The 24,448-nt window shown below is 36.7% G+C and overlaps 2 protein-coding genes across 10 annotated transcripts in view; one reads left to right on the top strand and one right to left on the bottom strand.

Moving 5' to 3' along the window:
• Positions 1-943: 943 nt before the first annotated feature.
• On the bottom strand, positions 944-17,945 carry ZCRB1 (zinc finger CCHC-type and RNA binding motif containing 1). 3 transcript variants are annotated; one of them, XM_059402922.1, is made up of 9 exons: positions 17,742-17,945; positions 16,603-16,688; positions 14,300-14,328; positions 8,526-8,637; positions 8,076-8,183; positions 4,118-4,230; positions 3,945-4,020; positions 3,021-3,167; positions 944-1,619 (listed from the first exon to the last, which is right to left on the bottom strand). In XM_059402922.1, exons 2-8 carry the CDS (start codon positions 16,684-16,686, stop codon positions 3,036-3,038), a joined length of 654 nt encoding a protein of 217 aa, XP_059258905.1. In that variant the 5' UTR covers positions 16,687-16,688; positions 17,742-17,945; the 3' UTR covers positions 944-1,619; positions 3,021-3,035. The 3 variants fall into 3 exon arrangements, with proteins under 3 accessions (XP_059258905.1, XP_059258904.1, XP_059258906.1); XM_059402921.1 differs by lacking the exon at positions 944-1,619 and having other exon boundaries at positions 2,537-3,167; positions 17,742-17,944; XM_059402923.1 differs by lacking the exons at positions 944-1,619; positions 14,300-14,328; positions 16,603-16,688; positions 17,742-17,945 and adding an exon at positions 12,811-12,900 and having other exon boundaries at positions 2,537-3,167.
• Positions 17,946-17,966: 21 nt separating this feature from the next.
• Positions 17,967-24,448, top strand: part of PPHLN1 (periphilin 1) — a 156,121-nt gene continuing 149,639 nt past the window's right edge. For 4 of the 7 annotated variants that reach the window (XM_059402913.1, XM_059402917.1, XM_059402919.1 and 1 more), the window contains exons 1-2: positions 17,976-18,045; positions 18,656-18,925. In XM_059402913.1, coding sequence (XP_059258896.1) covers positions 18,886-18,925 — 40 coding nt within the window. In that variant the 5' untranslated portion in view covers positions 17,976-18,045; positions 18,656-18,885. Of the gene's footprint in view, positions 18,046-18,655; positions 18,926-24,448 lie in introns of those variants that run through there. The other 3 variants (XM_059402918.1, XM_059402914.1, XM_059402915.1) reach the window with 3 other exon arrangements.

Raw genomic sequence — 24,448 nt, forward strand, 5'->3', positions numbered from 1 at the left:
ACCAACTGAGACACCTAGGTGCCTCACCCCTTCTAGTTTCTTAAGTGGAAGCACAGGTTGTTGATTTGGCACTTTTTATATTTTTTGAAATTTTTAAACAATTTTTTAAAAAGATTTTATTTATTTGGCAGAGATCACAAGCAGGCAGAGAGATAGACAGAGAGAGAGGAGGAAGCAGACTCCCTGCTGAGCAGAGAGCCCAATGTGGGGTTCGATTTGGATCTTGTTTTTTATCCAGTCTGACAATCTCTGAATTTTGGAGTGTTTAATCCATTCACATATAATATCAATATAGTTGGATTTATATCTGCCAATTCGCTATTTGTTTTCTATATTACTCATGTATTTTTTTGTTCCTCTGTTCTTCCTTTACTGCTTTTGTTGATATTAAATAGGTATTCTCTAGTATATCATTTTAACTCCTTTGTTGATTTTCTTAAGTCATATTTTTGGAGTGCCTCTGTAGCTCAGTTGTTTAAGCATCTGACTTTTGATTTCAGCTCTGGTCAGGATCTTAGGGTTGTGAGATTGAGCCCCACGTTGGGCTCTATGCTCCATGCAGAGTATGCTTGAGCTTCTCTCTCTCTGCCCCTCTCTTGGCTCTCTTGCAAATAAATATTTTTTTAAAAATTAAAAATTAAAATAATTAAAAATCATAATTTAGTGGTTGATTTGGAGGTTAAAATATGCATCTTATTTTATCAGAACCAATTTCAGATTAGTGCTTACTCAATTCCAGTAAAAGTATAGTCATGTTGCCCTGATATTTGTACTACTGTCATAGGTAGTATATCTCTATATTGTAAACCCAGCATACAGAGTTCTAATTATTGCTTCAAACAATGGTATGCCTTTCAAAGAAGAGAAGGAAGGAAAAAAAATGTATATATAGAGTCTTAAAAAGATTTTATTTTTATTTATTTGACGGAGAGAAAGGGATCACAAGTAGGCAGAGAGGGGGATGTAGGCTCCCCGCTGAGCAGAGAGCCCGATGTGGGGCTCAATCCCAGGACTCTGAGATCATGACCTGAGCCGAAGGCAGAGGCTTAACCCACTGAGCCACCCAGGTGCTCCTATCCTGCTTATCATTACCTACATAATAGCTTTAGTCATGTTCTTTATTTCTTTGTATGGATTTAAGTTACAATCTAGCATCATTTCCTTTTAGTCTGAAGAAATTCCTTTAATATTTCTTAACAAATGTATGGAGAAAAGATTCACATGACATAAAATTCACCCATTACTGTATGCAATTCAGTGGTTTCTAGTATATTCACAGATATGTACAATCATCACCATTTTAGAACATTTTTTGTCACCTCAAAAAGAAACTCTATACCTGTTATGAGACTAGCATCTTTCATATCTTTTCCTTTCCCATCTCAGCCCTAAACAACCACTTACCTATTTTCTGTCTCTGTAGATTTCCCTATTCTGGACTCAAATGTGAATGGAATCATATTATTTTGTGGCTGGCTTCTTTCACTCAGCATACTGTTTCCAGGTTCATTCATATTGTAGCATGCATCAGTACTTCATTCCTTTTTATGCATGAATAGTATTCCATTGTGTGTGTGTGTAGCAATTTAAAAATCACAGTGCAACATTTAAGTGAAATCCTGGAAGAGAGGAGGGAGCATGTCTTATAGCAGTCAGGAGAAAGAATGGTCAAGCTGACAGTGCAGCCATTCACAAAGGTCCTGAAGTGGGTGCTTGCTTGCTTGCCTGCCAGCCTGGTGAGTTGGAAAGAAGGTAATGGAACCAGTGTGGCTGCAACAGAGTAACTAGGACGTGATCATCAGTGCTGAAGTGCCAGAGATAGCCCTTCTTTTGAGGTCTCATATATAGGTTATTGCAAGAATTTTAGCTTTTGTTTTGTGGAAGATAAAAAGACAAGGGAGACTTTTGAGTGGAGGGTTATATCTAGCTTAGTTTTAAAAGGATCATTCTTATTTTGTGTTTTTGTTTTTTGAGTATAGATGACACACATTAGTTTCAGGTGCACAACTCAGTGATTTGACAAGTTGATATATTATGCCACATTCACCACAGGTATAGTCATAAATAAAAAGAAACATAATAAAGGAAGATAGGAGACAATTATTAACTCTACAAAAATGTAATCTCAGCACACTCATTGACTCAGAGGTGGGCAGTATTTACATGGTCATAAAAGAAAAACAATAAATATGGACCTAACCATAGATTTTTACATAGCCATACTGGGAGACGGAGGAGGATGGGGGGGTGTGGAGTACTATGGGAGACTGAAAAAATCTCCACTTACCCGTTTATGAATTAAGTGCCAGAAATGTTTGTATTTTATATAGCAATATATAGGTACATATGAAAAGAAACAGCTGAAAAAGTTTGTTACTTCTGGGGAATGGCTCTTGGTGCCAAAGGTGCACCAGACAAATGATTGCTGTTTGGTTATAAGCCTTTGAAAACTACTTTACTTTGTATTTTATGGGTGATTATGATAAATTTAGGTTGGGATAAAGCTAAAAGAAATAAGATAGCAAACACCCACCCATATTTAAAAACAAAATTCTCTTGAAAATTTTATTAACATTTAATAGCAATAAATCAGTCAGCATTTTCTAGTCTTCATGAAGTTTTTGTCTTAAAGATGAAATTTACTTCAAATGTCTTCATGTAAACCAATCAGACATGAATAAACTTTTATAATGAGCTTCCCAAACGCATCTTTTTAATATTGGTCTTTTTTCTTGGGATGACAATGGCAATACTATGACAGTATTAAGATTTCTTTTTAATTCAAATGAACTGTTTTCAAGATTAATGGTTACCAGCAAATCTTGATTTTTATTACTCTGCTAAGGCAAGATAGAAACATGATACTTTAAAATTATTTTCAATTTCCTATGAACCTATTTTATAGTAAAAAAATTATTTGGTACTATGTGGTTTTTATGCTTAAATTCTAAAAGTAATCTTTAATTTCAACTGAACTTGGTACTCCAAGACTTAAAAAAAATTTTTTAAATGATATTTACATAATAAATACAATTTTAATCACTCAGTTCTTCCTCATCACTGAAATATGTGCTTTTCTTTATTCTTGGGCGTCTTGAATCATCTGATGTTGAGGGACCTCCTGAACTGGGTTTCCATTTTTTCTGTTCTTCTTCAATTTTGGCTTGCTGTAATGTGAGTCAGGAAACATATGAAACAAAACAAAACCAGGAGTGTGTTTAATATTATTTACAGTGTATTAATTCAAAACATGGCAAAAACAACCATAAATGCCAACAATCCCCATCTTCCAGCCCATGCAGACAATTCCACTTCATGAGGAGACCCCTCCTGCAACCCCAAGTGATCTCGCAGTTTTACTGTGTTACTCAAAATTATTCTAGGAATCTTCTACTAATTAACAGGTACATGAAATGAAGCCTATTTGCCATCTTAGCTGGATGTGGGAATGTTATATAAAACATATTAGTTAACTAAAAGGAAAAATTAATTAATGTATGTATTTATAATTTATCAATTAAAACATTAAAGTAACTTTTTTAGAAAATTAGGAGATTATATGGCTTCAAAAATTTTACATATCTTGTATTAGGACTTTTAATGGTCAAAAATAAGCTTGGTTTTGTTTTGAAGTTTCAATCAGAATGTATCTTTTAATAAAATCTTCTCTGGCTAAAGTCACTTTAATCAAATATTTCTGATCAATTCCATAATGAAATCAGATTAAGATCTTAAAAATGTTGTAGGGGTCTTAAAATCTAGAAAGAACCAATGGGACTTTTTCTATCACACTGCTCTGAAGACCTTAGAGAAACAGCCTGTTTCCTAAAGAGGTAAAAGGAAGAGACAGAGTTTGCCAAGAGATGATCAATAAAGTAAGCAAGGAATATAAGATGATTAACCCAAGGCACTTAAATGGCATTATTAAAAGAACTGTTTAATACCTGGAAAGCTATGGCCTGACTAAGACTGTCAAGAGCAGGATCTTCCCCTTCATCTTCACTTTCTTCTACTTCTTCACTGAATTATTGAAAAAAAAAAATCAGAATGTACTCAAGCAATTGTATAAAGATAGAAAAAATACAATAATGCATTTAGTAAGAGTAGATATACATACATTTCTTCTTCTGGTTCAGGAATTTTCTTTTTTTTCTTTTTCTCTTTCTTTTTTGGAGGTTCCCGTTCTCCAAGCATATTTTTAGGGCAGGCGTAACTTAAGTGTCCACTTTCCTTTTTATTTCACATTAAAAAGGAAAGGAAAAAAGCTGTATTTGTTAATGTTATTAAGAGAAACTTGCTTTGTACCCTATGACTAAGGTTTTAGAACTTAAAAAAGAATACTGTCACACTGGGAATATACATGAAGAAGTAAACAAAACCCATTACTTTAATATTTAAAAGAAAGAGATTATGATATTAATAAGCTAATATGCTACTTTATTTATTTTTTAAAAGATTTTATTTATTTGACAAACAGAAATCATAAGTAGACAGACAGAGAGGCACGCAAAGAGAGGAAGGAAAGCAGCCTCCCTGCCAAGCAGAGCTCCGAAGCAGGGCTGGATCCCAGGACCCTGGAATCATGACCCGAGCCAAAGGCAGAGGCTTTAACCCACTAATAAGCTACTTTATTAGCTACTTTAACTCTAATAAGCTACTTTAACAATAACGGAATATTTTAGTAGTTTCACTAAGAACAAAAGAAGTATTCATCCCTCAAACATTTTAAATCTCAAGACTCAGGGTATAAAACAATTCAAAATTTAAATGGACCACCCACCTTCAGTGTAAAAAAAAATTTTTTTTTTTTAAAGATTTTATTTATTTATTTGAGAGAGATCACAAGTAGGCAGAGAGGCAGGCAGAGAGAGAGGAGGAAGCAGGCTCCCTGCCAAGCAGAGAGCCGGATGTGGGGCTCTATCCCAGGACTCCGAGTTCATGACCTGAGCCGAAGGCAGCGGCTTAACCCGCTGAGCCACCCAGGCGCCCCATTCAGTGTAAAAATTTTAAGGTTTTATTTGATAAAGTGGGGATGAAACCTTCCTGTTAACTTCTAAGATGGTGCTTAATATCATTTTAAAAGCAAATGGACTCTCTCTCTCTCAAATAAATAAATCTTTAAAAGGGGGGGACACTGGGTGGCACTGTTGGTTAAGCATCCAACTCTTGTTTTTGGCTCAGGTCCTGCATTGGGCTCCATGCTCAGGGTGAAGTCTGCTTAAGACAGGCTTTCCTTTTGCCTTCCCCGCCCCTTTCTGCCTGCTGTGCTCTCTCTCTCAGATAATCTTAAAAAAAAAAAGGTAAAATTTAAAGTCTTTCTCACTTTTCCTATTAATTTCATGCTCCTCCCTTCATATCTAGATTATACCTGCACTGTCCAATTATGGTAGCCACTAATTGTAATTTTCTTGTGACTACTGAGAACCTGTCTGAATTGCTATGCACTATAAGGGTAAACTACATCCTGGATTTTGAAGACAATAAGAAAAAAAGAATGTATGGAGGGTATGTGCTATGGTGAGTGCTGTGAAGTGAGTAAACCTGGCGATTCACAGACCTGTACCCCAGGGCTAATAATACATTACATGTTTATTAAAAAAAATTAAAAAAAGAAAAAAAGAAAAAAAAAGAATGTAAAATATTTTAATTTTTGAAAATATTAATTACATATTCAAATGATAATATTTTGGATATATATTGGGTTATGATAATAAAATATATATTAATTTTTACCTGTTTCTTTTTTTAATGTGGCTACTACACAAATCAGAATTACATTTATGATTGGAGTAATGTTATAATGAACCATAACATGGTTCAGTTGTAAAACATGAGGCAACGAACTACCATCTGAACATTAGCTCACTAAATATACTGATGAATAATATGTAAGAGTAAGGGTGTGGGGAGAGATTCAACCAGGATTCGAACACTAGAAGAGAAAAATAATCATACTTTTCAAGTATATTTTAAAAAGCATCAGATAGACTATGTACTTTATTTTATTTATTTTTTTTAAAAGAGTTTATTTATTTATTTGACAGACAGAGATCACAAGTAGGCAGAGAGGAGGAAGCAAACTCTCTAAGGGCTCCATCCCAGGACTCTGGAATCATGCCCTGAGCCAAAGGCAGAGGCTTTTAACCCATTGAACCACCCAGGTGCCCCAGACTATGTACTTTAAATAGACATCAAATACACATGGTTGAACCCAAGAGATGTAACTGTTAATAAACTGCTAAGTGAATGCACTTAGACAAGCATTTTCCAAATTGCTTTTAGAATGGTATCAACATATTCCATATATAAAAATGGTTTCTTGATGAAATAAGGAAAAAACAGGCTAAATAAATGCAAATATATTTTGGGGAGGTGAAAATTTAAGAAATATAAAAATGTACAAAGTATAATATAACAAATTTATGGATTCATAAACTAAAAAGACAGATTAACAGATTCATCCAGGATTTCTCAGATAATTTGTTATTTACTGTGAATATGAGGATACACAGTAATCTATCTGACCATAACTACTTCTCCCTTCCTTCCTTTTTTCCTTTTTAACAAAACTCAGGGCTCTGGAACACAGTTTACATCAACTTAAGAGGTGTTAGAATCACAGGAATTGACAGAATGTACCGTCCAGCTATCCAACTATCTGTTTATCTCTTTTCAGGGAGGAAGGGGTAGAGTATGGCAGTGAAGGGAATGACTCCTACCCATTTCTTTGTATCTTTCACTGGTTTTGTAAGCCAGGAAAATGTCTCACAGTAATCCTCTCCCCAGCTCTCCATTAGTACCTCTGGATCCCATTTTTTAGGTACTTTATATAGACATTTTGGAAACTAACAACAATGAGTCCCAGACCAATATCCTCATGGTACCATCTCTATTATGGGCCTCGTGCAAAATTGTTTTGTGGCTATATATTTTTCCTACTCACCAAAAGTTTAAATGGGTAATGATAAACTACTAGGTAAGAAAATTTGGGTATAGTTCAGTTACAAACATTAGCAGTATTAATAGAAAAAAAACCTTTAAGGGGCACCTGGGTAACTCAGTTGTTAAGCATCTGCCTTTGGCTCAGATCATGATCCCAGGGTTCTGGGATCGAGCTCTGCATCGGGCTTCCTGCTCAGTGGGAAGTCTGCCTTTTCCCTCTCTCACTACCCTTACTTGTGTTCCCCTTCTCGCTGTGTCTCTGTCAAATAAATAAAATAAATAAATAAATAAATAAAATCTTAAAAAAAAAAAAAAAAGCTTTAAAGCACATTACCCCAAAAGGGATAGGTTGATCACATGATGTTTATACTGAACTGTGATAATTCAACACTGGCAAGCTATTATAGGCACAAGCAGTAGTCCATTAACCCAGAAATTTATGGGCCACTAAATCTTTTAAGACAGTAATAGGTAATTAGCTAGGTGCTTTTTTAAAAGATTTTATTTATTTATTTGAGAGAGAGCAAGACAGCATAGGCAGGGGGAGCAGCACAGGGAGAGGGAGAAGCAGGCTCCCCGTTAAGCAGAGAGCCCCATGTGGGGCTCAATCCCAGGACTCTGGGATTACAACCTGAGTTGAAGGCATACAGTAACTAAGGCACCCAGGAGTAGGGTGCTTTTTTAAAAAAGATTTTATTTATTTATTTGAGAGAGAGAGGGAGAGAGCACAAGCAGGGGGAACAGCAGAGGGAGAAGGAGAAGCAGACTACCCACTGAGCAGGGAGCCCGATTTGCGGCTCAATCCCAGGACCCTGGGATTATGATATGAGTTGAAGGCAGCTGCTTAACCTACTGAGCTACCCAGGCACCCAAGCCTGATGCTTTTTAATTTAATAGTTTTCAAAGACTTAGAAACTGGAGAAAATACTACTCTGTATTACCTAATTCAGGTTCTTTACATACTACATTTCAATTGAGTCTACTTAGAGGAGTCGAGAGTCCCAAAGGAAAAACAACTTTTATAACCTGGTTTTAGCCAGCCAGAAGTTTTAGAGAGAACAAATAAAACACTGATATGAAATGTACCTTCAAACAAACTACAGAAAATTACATGAAGTTTTAGGTATACTCACCCCACATTCATAACACTTAGATTTGTCAAAGTAGTTTCGTCTTCGGATGAACTCAGCTGCTCTTCCATTGTCGATAGCAATGCTTGCTTTTATTACTCTACCAAATAACTAAACCAGAGAAATGTAAATGCAGGAGGATATATTTCAGTGAAAACTAAAACTACAGTTATTTGATTCCATTTTCTTAAACTTTCAGTTCCATTTTATTTGATTACTTTATCAACTGCCTAGTCATGTATGACAAATCACATCCTATAGAACAGATTCTTATTCCTTAGATTCTGCCAGTATTTTAGGAACCAATATAGTTTTCACCTCTTTTCTATAAATGAAATGCCCTTAAAATCTACTGCTATCCATGACTTGATTATCCACTGTATCCCTTCATTTTTGGCCTGGATGAACAAAGGCTTTTGGATTTAAAAATCCTGTTGGGAATGAATGGCTTACCTGTTTGTTGTTTATTGCTCTGGTACAGTTTTGTGCAGAGTCTTTATCCAAAAACAAAATAAATGCAACCCCTTTACTCTTCCTGGTATCTTTATCTTTCATTATAGTAACCCTTAAAGCATAAACAAATAGCCAGTTAAAAATAATGAGACAGGAATAAATAAAAAAGATATTACTAAATACTTAGAAAACTCATGGGTTAGAAAAACATTTATGGAATAAGAGAAATCAATATGCTTGACAAATCAACTATTTCTTCAAAGTCATGGGATATCAAGAAGAATGGAAATGAGAAAATGTGATACTGATTTAACAAAAGTGAGCACAGCTCTCCAGGACTACCTGAAAAGTCAAACGTTAATCAGAGGTTGAAGGATGAAGTAAACATATTACAGAGACAATAAAATCTTGAAGAGTAAGCATAATTCCTCTTTTCCACTAAATACCCTCACTTTGCAGAAACAAAACAAAACAAAACAAAACTGAGGTATTATTTTCAGAAAGTAAAATGATTTACTTATTTTTTTCTAGGCTTTAGAATCTAATTATATTCTGATATTCTCTTTTTAAAGTTTTAATTTAAATTCCAGTTAGTTAACATACAGTGTAATAGTTTCAGGTGTACGATATAGTGCTCATCACAGCAAGTGCACTCCTTAATCCTGATCACCTTAAGAACCTCCAGTTCTGTGGTTCTTAATATACCATCCAAGGTACCTAAGTGATAGGGATGGTGCTAAGAGCACAGAGCCTGTTCTTTCTGATCCTTTATACATCCTTAGTCCTTGTGACTCCTGCTCATGATATGTCATTAAATGTAGTTTAAAAATCAGTGTTCAACAGGGCTCTTCAGAGAAATGGCTGATTCAGAGGATGGACAGGGTAGGTACAAGAGCTTTAAAAATGTACTTAGAAAAAGGAAAGGAGTACTTAAAAAAAAAAAAAGATGGGGCATGGCACAGTAGTACAGAAGCCAGCTTAAAGGAGCTCTCATTGGCCATATCTAGGACAATTTGAGTACTAAAATAATTACAGTAATGAATAATAAATCACAGAAAAAAGTAGGAATTTATAAGTCCATATTAATAATAAATAAATAAATGAGGGAAAAGGGATGGTTTTGTTTTACAGCAGAATATCAAGGGAAGTGCTAGAGTTGGAAAATCACTATTTGCAACAATCACAGTAAAGACTGGCTCAGGCAAGAAGATGATTTGTTGATGAACAAATGCTAAATCTAAAATGTAATTTTGGGGCATCTGGGAGGCTCAGTCAGTTAAGTGTCCCAACTCTTGATTTTGGCTCATATCACAATCTCAGGGTTGTGAGACTAGGCCCACATTGGGCTCTGTGCTGGAAGTGGAGCTTAAGATTCTCTCTCTTCCTCTCCCTCCACTCCCTCCCTCTGGTCTTTCTAAAAAGACTCTGTCTCTTTCTAAAAATAAATAAGTAAATCTTCAAAATAAAAAATGTAGAACAAGATATTTACATTGTCTTAAAAGTGTTTCTCACCGACTGTATTAGTTGCAAAGGGGAAAAGGTATTTATAAAGTGAAGAAATTGGTGAACAACTTGGCTGGGCCATCAGAATTACTATCACTAATGAGGGACACATGGACACTATAAATCTGGATGCAAAATCCTCAGAATAAATATTATCTATATAGTTACCGGCCAAAAGTATATAATACCACAACATAATCATGAGGCAACATTAGGAAAACACAAAATGAGGGGGGGAAAGATAAGAGAGAGCTATATTCTCTATAAATGTTCCAGTTTAAAGGGGCTTAAAAAAAATAGGACAGTTAAAATCAACACCTAACTCTAGATGATACTAGAGGGGAAAAATTCTATGTGGAACACTATTAGGTCAACTGACAAAATCGGAACATGGATGATAGATTCAATAAAAGTATAATTTATGAATTTGGTAATCATACTGTGATTATATAATATATAATCAGTATAATTTATGAATTTGGTAATCATACTGTGATTATATAATATATAACCCTATTTTTAGGAAATACATACTTAAGTATTTAGGAGTAAAGGGCAATGATGTGTATAACTTATCCCCAAATAACTCACAAAAAAAATTGTGTGTATACATACATACATACATGCGCATTCACAGACAGACACATATACACACACAGGGAGAGAGAGGGCAATGAAAAAGTAAATGGGGCAAAATATTAACAGGTGAATATGGGTAAAGGATATTTTAATATCCTTTCTATTGTTTTTGCAACTTTTTCTGAATTTGCAAATATTTTCAAACAGTTAAAAAAATACAATATTCAACACAAAGCGTAATAATTGACAAAGCTTGTTTAGAGTCACCACTCTGAAAGTTTTCAACCAATTTTCAAACAAATATGAAATAGTTACTTTATCTTTTTGGAATTTTCATGTATTTGTGAAGGTCAGTTTAAGTCATTAATCATTTTTTTCTAAAGGAGTATTTCGGAAGTGTTAGCTTTCAAAGTCATCCTCAGTTAATGATGTCTCTCAGCTGTCGCCTTTTTTTCATTCCCGCATCTTTTATTGTTCACAGTGGCACTGCTGTTTCAACAGTGTATTCTTACTAGTTCCCTTGATGTTAATGCTCTCATATGCCACTAAGAAAATTTCCCCTTAAGGAGTAAATAAAATCATGTCATTCTTCTGCTCAAAAATCTTTGATTCTTCAAGTTGCCCATTCTTGGTCTTGAATCAATATCCTTTAGGCTTTAGCTCCCACCTCCCTCATCTTTCACCACTTTTACTCACAAACTATGAGGGCCAGCAACAACAAACTACTCAATCGTTCATGGACTTCTCCAAATTGATGCCTCTATTCACACGTCCTCTATCTCCTTTCAACTCAATCTTTGCCCATCAAAACTTGACTCATTCTTCACAGCTCAGAACATGTCAGTTCTCTAATCTCTTTAACTGGAAATAATTTATCTTGCTTTGTGCTAGTCTCCACTGAAGTCTGTTTATGTATAGACAATGTCTTATCAGACCCATTTTAATATAAACTCCTTTAAGGTTGTCTCTGTAACCTCTAGTATACCTACCTCAATATGTTAAAACGAAAAGACAGATACAAATGGGAAACTGGTTTCTCAAGAGTACATCTAGTTGTTTATTCATGTGGTCAGTTGTGCCAGTAGCCTCAAGCCCAGGCATGTTAAGCACTGATAATTAAAGGCCCTGGGACAAGGTTTTTACCTTCAGAAAAAAAGCTTAGAGTCTAGAGGTAAAGAAATCTATCAACCAATTAAAATACACTACTTCGACAGAGATATGTTCTATGGTAACAGAAAAAAAATGATTACACCAAAGATTCTTAATCCCAAGTTTCTGTCACGAGATGTATTCATTTAAGGACATAATATGAAACATGTACTCCTCTGGGAAACCTTGGTATCATCCATTATACCCCTTTCTCACTCACCCAGCCCTTACATACACAGTAAATACATCATTAAATATTACCCACTTTACAGCCAACGATCATCTGACCATCTCTCAAATCTGTCCAGCGTCTGCCTCTCCACCTATACCGTCTTAGTGGACATTGCTCCCCACTAGGCTATCGTTACAGCTTTTTTTTTTTTTAACCAAGCATATCAGTATCACCTTTATTCCAACGTGTCTTTTTAAAACATTTTAAAGATAAGAATAGGCACTTATCCAGTTGGGAAAAGAAAAAAAAACAGCCTTTACAAAAACTTGCTGAAAACAAATTTTTACCTTATATTTGAAAGTCTTATTGATTTTTTTTTTCGTTACAGCTTTTTGACTGGTCTGCCAGCATCCACTCGTTTCCCTCCAGTTTAATCTCTATACTGAAGCCAGAATAAGCTTCTAAAAATTCAAATCATGTTTCTCCTTCATTTAAAATTCTATACCAGTGAATTCTTGGAATTCTTAGGATGAAACCCAAATATCTTGTAACATGGCTGAGAAGCAAGATGAGGAACCTGCTTCCATCTCTAGACCCATTTTGCACTTTCTCCCTCTCATTCATCTCTAGTTATACTGGCCTTCTGTTTCTTTTCTTTTCTTTTTTTTTTTTTTTTTTTTGGCCTTCTGTTTCTTGATCTCACTTTCTCTTGCCCTAAGACTTTTGCACAAGGTATTCCATCTACCTAAAATGATTGTACGAGGTATGCCCTCTACCTAAAATGTTCTCCACATTCTTTTTGCCTACTTAAATCTTAGCCTATTCAAAGGATACTGACTTAGGTTAATCTACCCTAACTATCCAGACTAGATCATGTCTTACCTGTTTATAGGTGTTTATAGCTCTGTCTTTGACTTCATAGCATTCTCATGATTTATAATTAATGTTTGTATGGAAATTCATTCAGAGATTCTGACAGATGGGAAAAACCAAGAAAAGGTAATGGTATGGTTAAAGGAGCAGGCTCTGAAATCAAATTGTTGGATTTCAAATCTTGTCTCCACCACTATCTAGCAATATGTTTAAGTATATTGTGTGCTTCAGTTTTGTTATTTACAATATTAAGATAGTAACAGATTTTACCTTAAAAGGTAGTTGTGATAACTTAATGAATTAATACACGTAAGAAGATTAGGACAATGCCAGTATATTTATGTTTTCACTGTTACATATCATCATTATTAGTGATTTGACTGGTAATAACGACTATTCAGAATTCTGAAGATCCATGGGTGGCTTGGGTGGCTCAGTTGGTTTGGCGTCTGCCTTCAGCTCAGCTCATGGTATTAGGGTCCTGGGACTGAGCCCCACATGAGGTTCCCTGCTCAGCAGGGAGTCTGCTTCTCCCTTTCCCTCTGCCTCCTCCTCTAGCTCCTACCACTATCTTTGTCTCTTTCTCAAATAAAGAAATAAAAATCTTAAAAAAAATTCTGAAGACCCAAAAATTTACCTAGAAGCATTTTTGATGATTTTCTTACAATTTATCCAAAGCTAGAAAATAACTGGCCAATAGGGGGATTGGGATTTTAAATACAATTTCAAATTTATACCAGAATATATATATTGATTATAAGATAGTTAGAATGACAATATCTTGTTTTTACTTTTTTGCCCCATAATATAGGTCCATGTATGATTTAAAACAGTGAATTAAATATAAGAAGTTCCTTTTATCCTTTTGTAACTCTCAGCCCCAACTGATATCATCCCTACCATTTCTGTGTTTCCAATCTTTCCAGTGATCTCTAAAACTTTCTATGAAAGTAGAGAATATGTTTTCTATATATTTATTAATCTCATAAGCATTTTGCATGTCTTATGCATTGAAATATTTTTTACATTCTACTTGACAAATGAAAATCCACTTGATATACTTGATGACACACATTCTAATAACCAAAATATGTATTTAATCAGAGTCTTTACGTCTTATATTGGATAACAGATTCAGTCTTAATTCTTAGTAATATGGTTAAGAAATTATTGTTTAAATAAATTATGATATATAAAGGACCATCATGAGATCATCAGATATGAGGGTGTATCTTTCAAGTACATGGTAAGATGTTTACAGTATAATGTCAAGTTTTAAAAAAGACAACAAAATCGCATGTATAGAATTGAGTCTTAAAAAAAACTGTATGTTTACATATACAGAAAAATGACTGAAATATACACAAAAACGTTAAGAGCAGTATTTTTTCTTTGTTATATCAAATATCAGTTTTATTGAAAAATAATCTTAAAAAATGGAAAAGTAAATTCAGATATACTTTTAAATGAGGTTTCAAAATACAATGTGAATACTTACTTTACAACTTTGCCATACTTGGAAAATATCTGAAATAAAAGACCACATAATACTTTACAATTAAATTTTAAGTCATAAGAAACCTTAAATTTTCAGGTTCTATAAACTGACCATGTTCTTTGTTAAAGCTTGTGAAAATTTCTGACCTTTATTCTATAAAGCAGGCCTTAGAAGATGTATTTTTTTAGTGACTAGAATAATACTCAGATTTTTGTTATTGGAGTCACAAGTATCTGCCTCAATTTCTAAACTTCTAACAAAAGAGCGCAAACAGCGGAAAAAACCCCACTCTTTATGGGCGGTAGATTAAGGGCATACAAGCTGCAGGGCTGCTAGTGTTCCTCTGGTATATCCATGGCAATTATCAACCCCACCATAACCCCAGAGAAATCATGTGCTTCAAATATCAATGTTGTGGAATATCATTATTACTAGCCAACTCCATTAAGCAATCTGTTTCAGAAGACAGATCCTTAGACTGCTTATAAAACAAAACATAAAACAAAAAAGCTTCTGTAATAAAAATTCATTGCATCGGTTTCCAACCCTCTGCCCATTCTTAATTGGTGGTTCTTTACTGTTGGCGCAATCTTTCCTTTTACTTCTACATCTTCAAACTAAGCAATCTCATCTATTTCTGTTTTAGCCATTATATATATCGTAATAGCTCCTATTTATTATATCTTAGAAAAGTCTTTCAGAAATATTAATATAGGCAATTAATAATAAATTGAGTTTTATGATTAAGTTGTGTAATGCTAGAATGTAATATAATTGGACTGCAGTGTTAGAAACACTGAATCTTGAAGTCCAAAAGAGTCTTGTGTGTAACACTTTCTAATGGCTTCTCATTTCACTCACAATCCTTACTATTATCTACGTAAGCCGTACGTGGCATCCCTGCATAGGATTACCTTCCTCTGACTGCCCTTCCTCTCTCTCCACTTGATTTACTCTGTGCCTGACATGTTTTTCCCCAGACATCTACACAGCTGTCTCTTACTTCTTTTAGGTCTTTATTCAGAAGTTACCTTTTCAATAAGGGCTTTAGACTGCTCATGTACAATTTGACCTCCATTTCCAACCTGATGTTTAATAACCTCCTTTATTTTTTCTCCTTAGCTCCTGACTTCTTAGCATTAATTTTGTATCCAAAAAACAGAATATCATTAGACTTTTTAATATTTCATATTCTTTTATCTTGCTGTGGTGCCAAGATGGATTTTCATCTTTGTGTTCATTGATGTATTCTTAGTACCTGTAAGAGTGCTCAGCATATGGTAAGTGTTCAATAAATACTGACATATCTCTATATGGAGACAAGGAAAGAAGCTAAAGTGCATTTTCTCCTTTGTTCTTTGAGACTTAGGCTATCTCAGTTAAGTAATTAATCAAATACTATGTAATACCTATGTAGCATCTTCTCTGTACTTAACATCTACCCAAAGAGGTAGAGAGAAGAGGGCACATTTGGAAGAAAGAATTTATGTCATTCCTTCCATTTCCTCTCAACCACTCATCTACAGGACAGGGACAGCAGGAAATTTTGTTCTCTGTAAGGTAAAGAGGTGAAAGAAGATTTTGGATCCTCCAGCCCCTTTCCCCTTCCATCATCCAATCCTGAACTGAAAACAACAGTAAGCTGTTAGGTTTCTGCCATATATATAAAATTAAAATAACCTTTCAAGACCCAAGATCAGTCAGAATTTGAGGGTTAGTCAAGGGATCTCTTTGCTTTCATCAGCCCTTTCCTCCAAAACCTCTACCCCACCATTTTCAAAAAACCAAGTAAGCACAAAGGAAAAATCAGCCAATCACAAGTTGTTCCTACTTCATTATGCTACCCGTGTCTTCTGTTTATAAAGAAGTTACTCTTGGGGCACTGGGTGGCTCAGTGGGTTGAGCCTCTGCCTTCAGCTCAGGTCATGATCTCAGGGTCCTGGGATTGAGCCCCGCATCGGGATCTCTGCTCAGCAGAGAGCCTGCTTCCCCGCCTCTCTCTACCTGCCTCACTGCCTACATGTGGTCTCTCTCTCTGTGTCAAATAAATACAATCTTAAAAAAAAAAAAGAAAAAGAAAAAAAAAGGAAGTTACTCTCTATGAAAGCACTGTAAACTCTTCGGAAATTACAAAAATTGTCAATTTTTTTTACTTATGTTTGCAACATAAGTCTTTGCTATTGATGGCTCAAGTGCATTGTAATGTAGTTATTAAGAATTATGCTAAAAAGAACTGTTTGCTTAAGCTTTATCTGTACCACAGATAGAGAATTCAGAAGACAATAGTATTAAAAGTCACTTACCCGGTATAAGTCATTGTTGGTCAGGGAAAAGGGCAAGTTGGATACATACACTGTGCTTTTACTTGGGGCCAATCCACCACTCATTTCTATAAAGGGAAACAAACCAAGAAGCAATCTAAACCAGGTATTCTTCATTCCAAGCAGAACCAGCGTATATAATCATTGATTTAATTATACCAGATTTAATTCACCTTCCTCGCTTTTATTAGGATTAAAAACAATTACTCCAGCTGGGTGAATTAAGGGATTTCTTTTCCCCAGATATTACTGCAAAGAGCTTTCTGGTCTTTCTTTCAAGTAGAGTCCTTAACCATTATAGTGCTGGATTATGGTATGAAGGCAGAATAAGTTTAAAACAGAAAAATAAAAAATTCTTGAGGCTTCACTTAACTTTCTCTCAGGCTAAGGGTAAAAAACTGCTTTTGAAAACGTTTAATACCATGCCTACCACATCAGAAAGAGCCTGCTAGCTCAGAAAGAACCTTAGACACTTATTTTCATTAATGCTTTGGTCTGGGTACTACTTTTGGTTTTCTTGATATTTTTCTTTGCAGTGGTATTAAGAGAAAATTTTAACCTCACATTTTGATGGTGTAAAGTTCAAATAACTAATTTTGCATATTACTGGTAAATAACGAAATGATACATTTTACTATACCAAATAGGTTTCCGTGCCTTGAAAGATTTTATTCTGTATATGTATTTTTAGATTACAAATGTAATTTGTAACTAGTTTTTATAGCGTATTTTACAAAGCAGATTATCCATGAAAAGTACATCATACTCAACAAGGTTCAAATTTCAATTTAAAAAGCTTGTGTGCTGTGTATATGAGATGGGAGCCTAGGGGCCATCACAAATGGCAAAATATTGACCGTGGGACATGCCAAGTCGCGGAGTAATAGGAAAACTGCCTGATGCTTGAGATATTTCTTGGGAATCTATTAGACAAGTTCCCACTTATTAGACAAGTTTCCCACTTGAAACTATGAGTTACCGTTCTGGGGAGAACTGCGAGGGCGGGCAACGGCAAATGGTCCGGAATAAAAAGTGTGGCGGGGAGAGAGGCAAATCGTTTTCGCGGCCGGGTCTCGGGAGGGGCTTGCGGGAAGTAAGGCCGCAGCTGAGGAGGTGTTTACCTTTAGGTGGGGCAGGCCTGGGAAACTAGAGCGCGAGCCCACGACTCAGTTGGGGCTCAACCCGGACTCTTCCTCGTCCCCCGCTGGGGCCTTGGCATCACGGGTCCTGGGAGGGGTCAAGCGCCGGAGAGTAGGAGGCAGCGACAGCAACGCCTCTTCCTGGCGGTAGCTAGACCCAGGCTCCGGAGGCGGGCCCAGAGGCGGCGCTTTTGCTGACGTCTTTGAGCGCGCCGGAAGTGCCTGCTTAGGAGAGGGCGACGAGCCGACGACTACACTTACGGGGTCTCCCGGCCGCCCAGAGTCGGTGAGCTCATTTTACCTTTCCACGAGGTGGACTGGGCCGGGCTCTGCTACGGGCCGAGTCGAGCGAGCGGGCGAGCGGGTGTGGGGTGTTTTCTGTGGCGGGAGTTGGAGTCTCCCGTTGCGTTTGAATCGTGCAGTAATTCCGCTCTTGGCGGTGGAGGGTGTAGAGACGCAGTGGAGTTTGGAATAAAGGAAACTGTTGAGTCTGAGACATAGGTTTGCTTCTCTTTAGCGCCTTATGATGCAGAAAGAGGACTGAATGGGTTGACTTCAGTGACCCAAGATAAGTTAGAAAGTCGGTAAATTTAAAGAATGTGTTCAATGTACCCAGTGAAGTGTTAGGCACTTTGAGAGCTACAAAAAAAAAAAGTGTAAAACTGGGCTTTTCCTGGCAGGTATCTCAGTCTAGTTGAGACAGGGTCGACTCGGATTGACAGAATGACTCATCTTGAGTTAGTGTGGACAAATGTTGGACTACTTGGCATCTTTTTCCGTCCTGTAAATCTATATTGGGCATACACTGTTTTTCTCTTAAGAGGAGATAACGGGGCTGTCATTCCTACAGAAAAATCAGGAACTAATGCAAGGTAGTTTATACTTCTACCCACCAGCACACACAGACCAGGCCTCTAACCATTCCTTGGAAGCCTGCGTGCCAGCACCCTGGAATCCAGAGCCTCTCCTGGAGTCTGCACAATCCAGATTGAAGCCGATGTCTTCTAGAGAGAAGGAACTGCATCCAGGGCGCAGCTGAATTTTGAGAGGCCCGAATGCCTCCACATCCACCAGGGGACCGCTGGGACTAATTCTCTTGGCAAACTTGTGGCCAACCAAAACTACCATGCTTCACATCCCCGTTATTTCTGGTTACCGCCCAAGATGTAAGCCCCTTTGGTCTTCTTTGCAACATCCTTATCTCCATGCTGCTTTGTACTTCCTCTCTCTTGATTTAGGCTACCGCTGCTTTTCCCTCCTTTTCTTAAACATTTCACCCCTAACACAACACCTGAGCTCACTGAAAGCTCTGTTCCTGCTTAACAAACTGTTACATACTCTACTGCTTTATGGAAATTCTCATTCTTCTCCTGACCATAACCAACACTTGGCTTTTTGACTCCTGCCCTTTCAGTTGAGTCCTTTCTCTGACACCTGCATTTAAGGTTAAGTGATGACTCTACCTGTATTGAACTGATTTCACTTCCTCAGAACCTCCCCTCCCCCCACCAGAGTCTTTGGGGAGATTCTTTTCTCTCTTCTGAGGCATTTGATTTCTCTGACCCTTCTTCTCCCTCTCTGTGGATAATCCCTACACCTGCTAGGGGTTTCATTTTCCCTGTGAGTTTCTCTGAGGGATATTTTGTAACTTCCCCCCAGAGAGATTTAGGTACCCTTGCCATGTGCTAAGTGCCCTCTACTTTCCTCATCCTAGCACTTACCACATGTGTGCTAATTAATTGCGTGTGCTAATTAATTGCTTGTCTATTCACCTTCTTTACTAATCTGGGCTGTCATTTTCTTGTTTATTTTTGTAATTCCACTGCCCATTAGGCAGGTAGGTATTTATTTGATTGCAACTGCTGCAGGTACAGTCTCAGAAGTCGGGCAAGTTGACATGTCATCTGACTTTAAAATGTAAGAACCTTTGGAAAGGGATCAGCTGGTACTTCAGCTGGTTGTGGCTCTGTGAGAATATGGTTCCAGTGTTGCCAGAGCATGTAGGTTTTTCAATAATAGTTGGAAAATATGGTTTTGGAAAGTGATATCTCCCAGTTTTCAGGTGTTGTCAGTGGGATAAAACTATTACAAACAAAACCAAAACAAACCCCCCAAAACCCTGGGCCAAACACTTGTCACATGCAGCCTATCAGTCACCAGTTTGGAATCCTTTTTAGTGTGGTAGGGCTTAGAATTGGGCTTTGTGGAGAATACTAGATTTTGAGCTTCATCTTCATGGATAGTTAGAAGTCGAATGAGTACTGTAGATTGAGAAATACATCAAAAAACTCCAGGGTGGTGTGTGTGTTACTTTGTGGCATAGTGAGGAGTCTGGCCTGCATGACTTTTTTGGGAGAGAACAGGAGTTTAGGTGAGCTGATAGAGGGTAGAGAAATTTGGTTTTATTACAGTTAATTGATGTGAAACAGTTTGGATTCTTGATATGGGAAACTTCGGCTATGCATGATGTATTAGCAAAGTTAACTGAGTATCCTTTTTTAAAGGTGGAGTGGAGAGGAGAATTGAGATTAGAAGGAGGTTGAGCAGTTAAGATGGTAATCTTTATCCTGGTGTAAAGTAAGATTTAGATTTATAAACATATATACGGAAACATCTGGTATTTTGGTCTATTTTTATTTTTATTTTTTATTTTTTCCAAAGATTTTATTTATTTGACAGACAGAGATCACAAGTAGGCAGAGAGGCAGGCAGAGAGAGGATGAAGCAGGCCCCCTGCCAAGCAGAAAGCCCGACGTGGGGCTCCATCCCTGGACCCTGGGATCATGACCCGAGCTGAAGGCAGAGGCTTTAACCCACTGAGCCACCCAGGCGCCCCTGGTCTATTTTTATAATTTCAGTTGCTTGATCACTTACACTGAACAATCAAGGATCTCCTAAATATTTAACACATATAGTGGAGCTTATATAAGAGGAATCCTTAAAGCACTGAAAAAATCAAGTAATTTGTGAAACTAGCCTGCGTGCCAGCAGCCTGGCATCCGTACTTTAAGTTATATGGTGGTTATGAACAATCAGTAGTCTCCTTAAGTGTCATTCTCCTTTAATCTGTTTAGTATACTGCCAGATTAATCTGGAATGACATTTTCCCCTATACCTTATTTCTAGGTTTAGAAGCCTGTGGTGAACTTCTCTAGCTGCTTGCTTTGTATTAGCATTTAATGCATTTGAATGTGTTCTGTCTTTGCCTGTTACCTTTGTGAAGCAATGTGATATGATGAAAAGGGTTTGGGATTTGAAATCCTGCAGACCTGAATGATTCCAAGCTTTGGCTTTGGGACTGAGTTTTTCAGAGCCTCTGTGCTTCATGTGGAATAGTAGAGATAATGTCTACTAAAGGGGAGGAAATGAAAGCTTGTTGAATTCCTATGCAGGCTTACTTTCCATTTCTTTGCAATGCAAATCTTCTAATCAGTTGCAACTTTCTCAGACACATTTTCTGTAATTATAATTCTTTTGCCTTTTTTTTGGATTCCACTATCATTCATCCCCATTTAAGCAATCTCTCAAGAGTCTATTTAAATTTTCTTGGCTTTCTTAACTACCATTTCCTACATTTATCTCCCTGAGCACAGAACAGTGGTTGATTTTGCTCTATTTTCCATGTTAATTGACATCAGTATTAGTTTTTTTTTTATAGACCTTTGCTAACTATGTTCTAAAATTCAGTTTTAGTTGTCTGAAATTATAAACATTTTTCAATAAAGAATAGTAATAATCTAGTTTATGGGTTGAAGTCAGTTCTTAAAAGCTTCCTTCAATTTAGGATGTCTAGAATATGTTTACCTTGCTTTAAGGTCAGTGGATCTCATACTGACATGAGTTTAAGTGTTTTTTTTTTTTTTTTTTTTTAAAGATCTATTTATTTGAGAGAGCATGAACAGAGCAAAGGGCAGAAGGAGAAGCAGGCTCTCTTCTGAGCAGGGATCACCCCACCACCCACCCCCGCCCCACAGGGCTAGATCCCAGGACTCTGGGATCATGACTTGAGCCAAAGGCAGACACTTAAGCAAATGAGCCACCTAGGCACCCAAGTTTAAGGTTTTTTTAATAAAGTGTCAGCATTCCACCCCAGGCCAATTATATAGGGATTATGGAGGCTAGGGCCTAAGCATTTGTATTTTTTTTTTTTTTTTTTAAGATTTTTATTTATTTATTTGAGAGAGAGACAGTGAGAGAGAGCATGAGAGGCGAGAAGGTCAGAGGGAGAAGCAGACTCCCCATGGAGCTGGGAGCCTGATGCGGGACTCGATCCTGGGACTCCGGGACTGTGACCTGAGCCGAAGGCAGTTGCTTAACCAACTGAGCCACCCAGGCGCCCCAGCATTTGTATTTTTAAAGCTCTTTAGGCTGCCTGGATGGCTCAGTTGGTTGAGCATCTGCCTTTGGCTCAGGTCATGATCTCAGGATCCTGGGATCAAGCCCACATTGGGCTCTCTGCTCAGTGTTAAGTCTGCTTCTCCTCCCTCTGTGATCTCTGGCTTTCATTCTCTCAAATAAATAAATAAAATCGTAAAAAAAAAAAAAAAGTTCTTTTGATAATCTAAAGTGCAGCCAGGGCTAACCAACTGTTTTAGGTGCTAGAGCCAAAGAATTCTCATTGATAGCCTTTCTTTCAGAAATGAAGTGACATTTGTATCATGAGAAATATATAGAGCCAAAATCTTAAAAAAAAAAACAAACATATATATATATATATATATATGTTTTTTTTTTTGTTTTTTTTTTTTTTTTTAAGTAATCTCTATACCCAACATGGGGCTCAGACTCACAACCCAGAGATCACGAGTCCCATGCTCCATGGACTGAGCCATCCAGGAGCGCCAGGAGCCATAATTTAATAGTGCTTATTGGAAGTTTTCTGAATACAGGTTTGCCTCACTCTCTGAAACCTTTCATAAGTTAAATGGCATTAAGGAAAGAGGCAGTTAATACTTTGTAAATGAAAATCTTTGGATTTCTTTTGGTTAGTGAAAACAGGTACTAAGGCAGGTCTTTTGTAAAAGCGAAGTGACATAGGTGAATTTTCAGGTAGCTGGGGATATCTGTAATGAAAAGATACAAACCAGTATTTAGGTTCCCCGGAATGGCTCTTATGGTGGTCATATGAATAATCTATCTATTTATCTGGCCAATATTTATTAAGTACCTTTACATTGCTAAGCAATAGAAGTAAGAAAAGCAATTGCCTTTGCAGTGGTATTTAGTTTGGGAGGGAGGACTGGAAGAAAAGTTAAGTGCAAATGATGTTATATAGCACTATTATTAGCAGGGTGTCTTAACAACCCCAAAGAAAGAACAACTTTGTTCTTTCTGGAGAAGGTAAGAAAAGCTGACATTTAAATTGAATCCTGATGAATTACTCTAATCAGTAATGATATAAGAGAATACAAGGTTTATAATCTAGAACTAGTTTTTAGCAAACTTCTAAATGAAGCTTACATTCTCTATACTGAATTCTAATCCATTCTCAGCCTAATTATGATATAGAGGGTCCTTTGATTTTTCAGTTCTATCCTTCGGTTTTCAAATCCTATTGGATCCGAGAACTTGACTGGAATACTTCTGAGACTCCACTAATGGATGATTAGTAATTACACAGTAACATGATCACTTAAGTGGGAAAGCATCTTTGCTTAAATTTAGCTGATTGGCTTCTAGTTGTGGGATGGGTCAATTTCCTAAATCGGGATGTCATAAACAACATGTGCTACTGATCAGAAGGCTGCTGAATAGATTATCTTTTCTCTTTTTTGTTGTCTTAATTAAAGATCCAGCTTAAGACTTACCTTCCTGATAGCCCAGTATTCTTTCTTTCCTTTTGTATGTAATCATCAAACTGTGTCTTTTGTTTTACTAACAGTACGAGATTGTGTATGGAATATTTTATTTATACTTCTCTTTCCCTATTATATAGATTTCTTAAGGATGAAGATGTTTAATAATTTGACATGAGCCTCACCTGTGCTACTGGATTTTTGGGGGCGGGGGGAGGTGTTTTATCTTTGTGAAGCCTAATTATTTTGCTTCACCATGCTCTGTTTAGCCTTACTAAAATGTCAGTATCTTTTGGAGGGTTTTTTCCTTTGTTTTTGTGGACAGGGAATGGGCTGAATGGGAGATAGGTATTAAGGAGGGCACTTGCTGTGACAAGCACCAGGTGCCATATGTAAGTGATAAATCACAAAATCCTACATGTGAAACCAACATTATGCTGTATGTTACCTAACTTGTATTTAAATAAAAACTTGGATTAAGTAGAAAGAATAATCAAGAAAAAAAGTGCCCCATGACAGCAATACCATTAGTGCATATATATATATATGTGTGTGTGTGTATATATATATATATATATATATATATATATATTTATTTATTTTTTTAAAGATTTTATTATTTGACAGACAGAGATCACAAGTAGCCAGAGAGCAGGCAGAGAGAGAGGGGAAGCAGGCTCCCCACTGAGCAGAGAGCCCGATGTGGGGCTCGATCCCAGGACCCTGGGATCATGACCTGAGTTGAAGGCAGAGCTTTTAACCCACTGAGCCACCCAGGCGCCCTGCGTATATATTTTTAGTTTTATATTGTGTTCTATTTTTATGTTCTTAATTCTGAAAATATATAGTGATTTTCATAAAAGTTATCTATTTACAGATTTTATTTATTTGACA

Source organism: Mustela nigripes, chromosome 6 (genome assembly GCF_022355385.1).
Source record: "Mustela nigripes isolate SB6536 chromosome 6, MUSNIG.SB6536, whole genome shotgun sequence".
Taxonomy (NCBI): Eukaryota; Metazoa; Chordata; class Mammalia; order Carnivora; family Mustelidae; genus Mustela; species Mustela nigripes.

Excerpts from the sequence above, each read along its gene's own strand:
- ZCRB1 (XM_059402922.1), bottom strand. The coding sequence starts at position 16,686 with ATGAGTGGTGGATTGGCCCCAAGTAAAAGCACAGTGTATGTATCCAAC. Across the intron at positions 14,329-16,602 it reads CCAACAATGACTTATACCGG|ATATTTTCCAAGTATGGCAA; the intron begins GTAAGTGACTTT and ends CTTTTATTTCAG. Across the intron at positions 8,184-8,525 it reads GAGCAATAAACAACAAACAG|TTATTTGGTAGAGTAATAAA; the intron begins GTAAGCCATTCA and ends TCTCTGGTTTAG.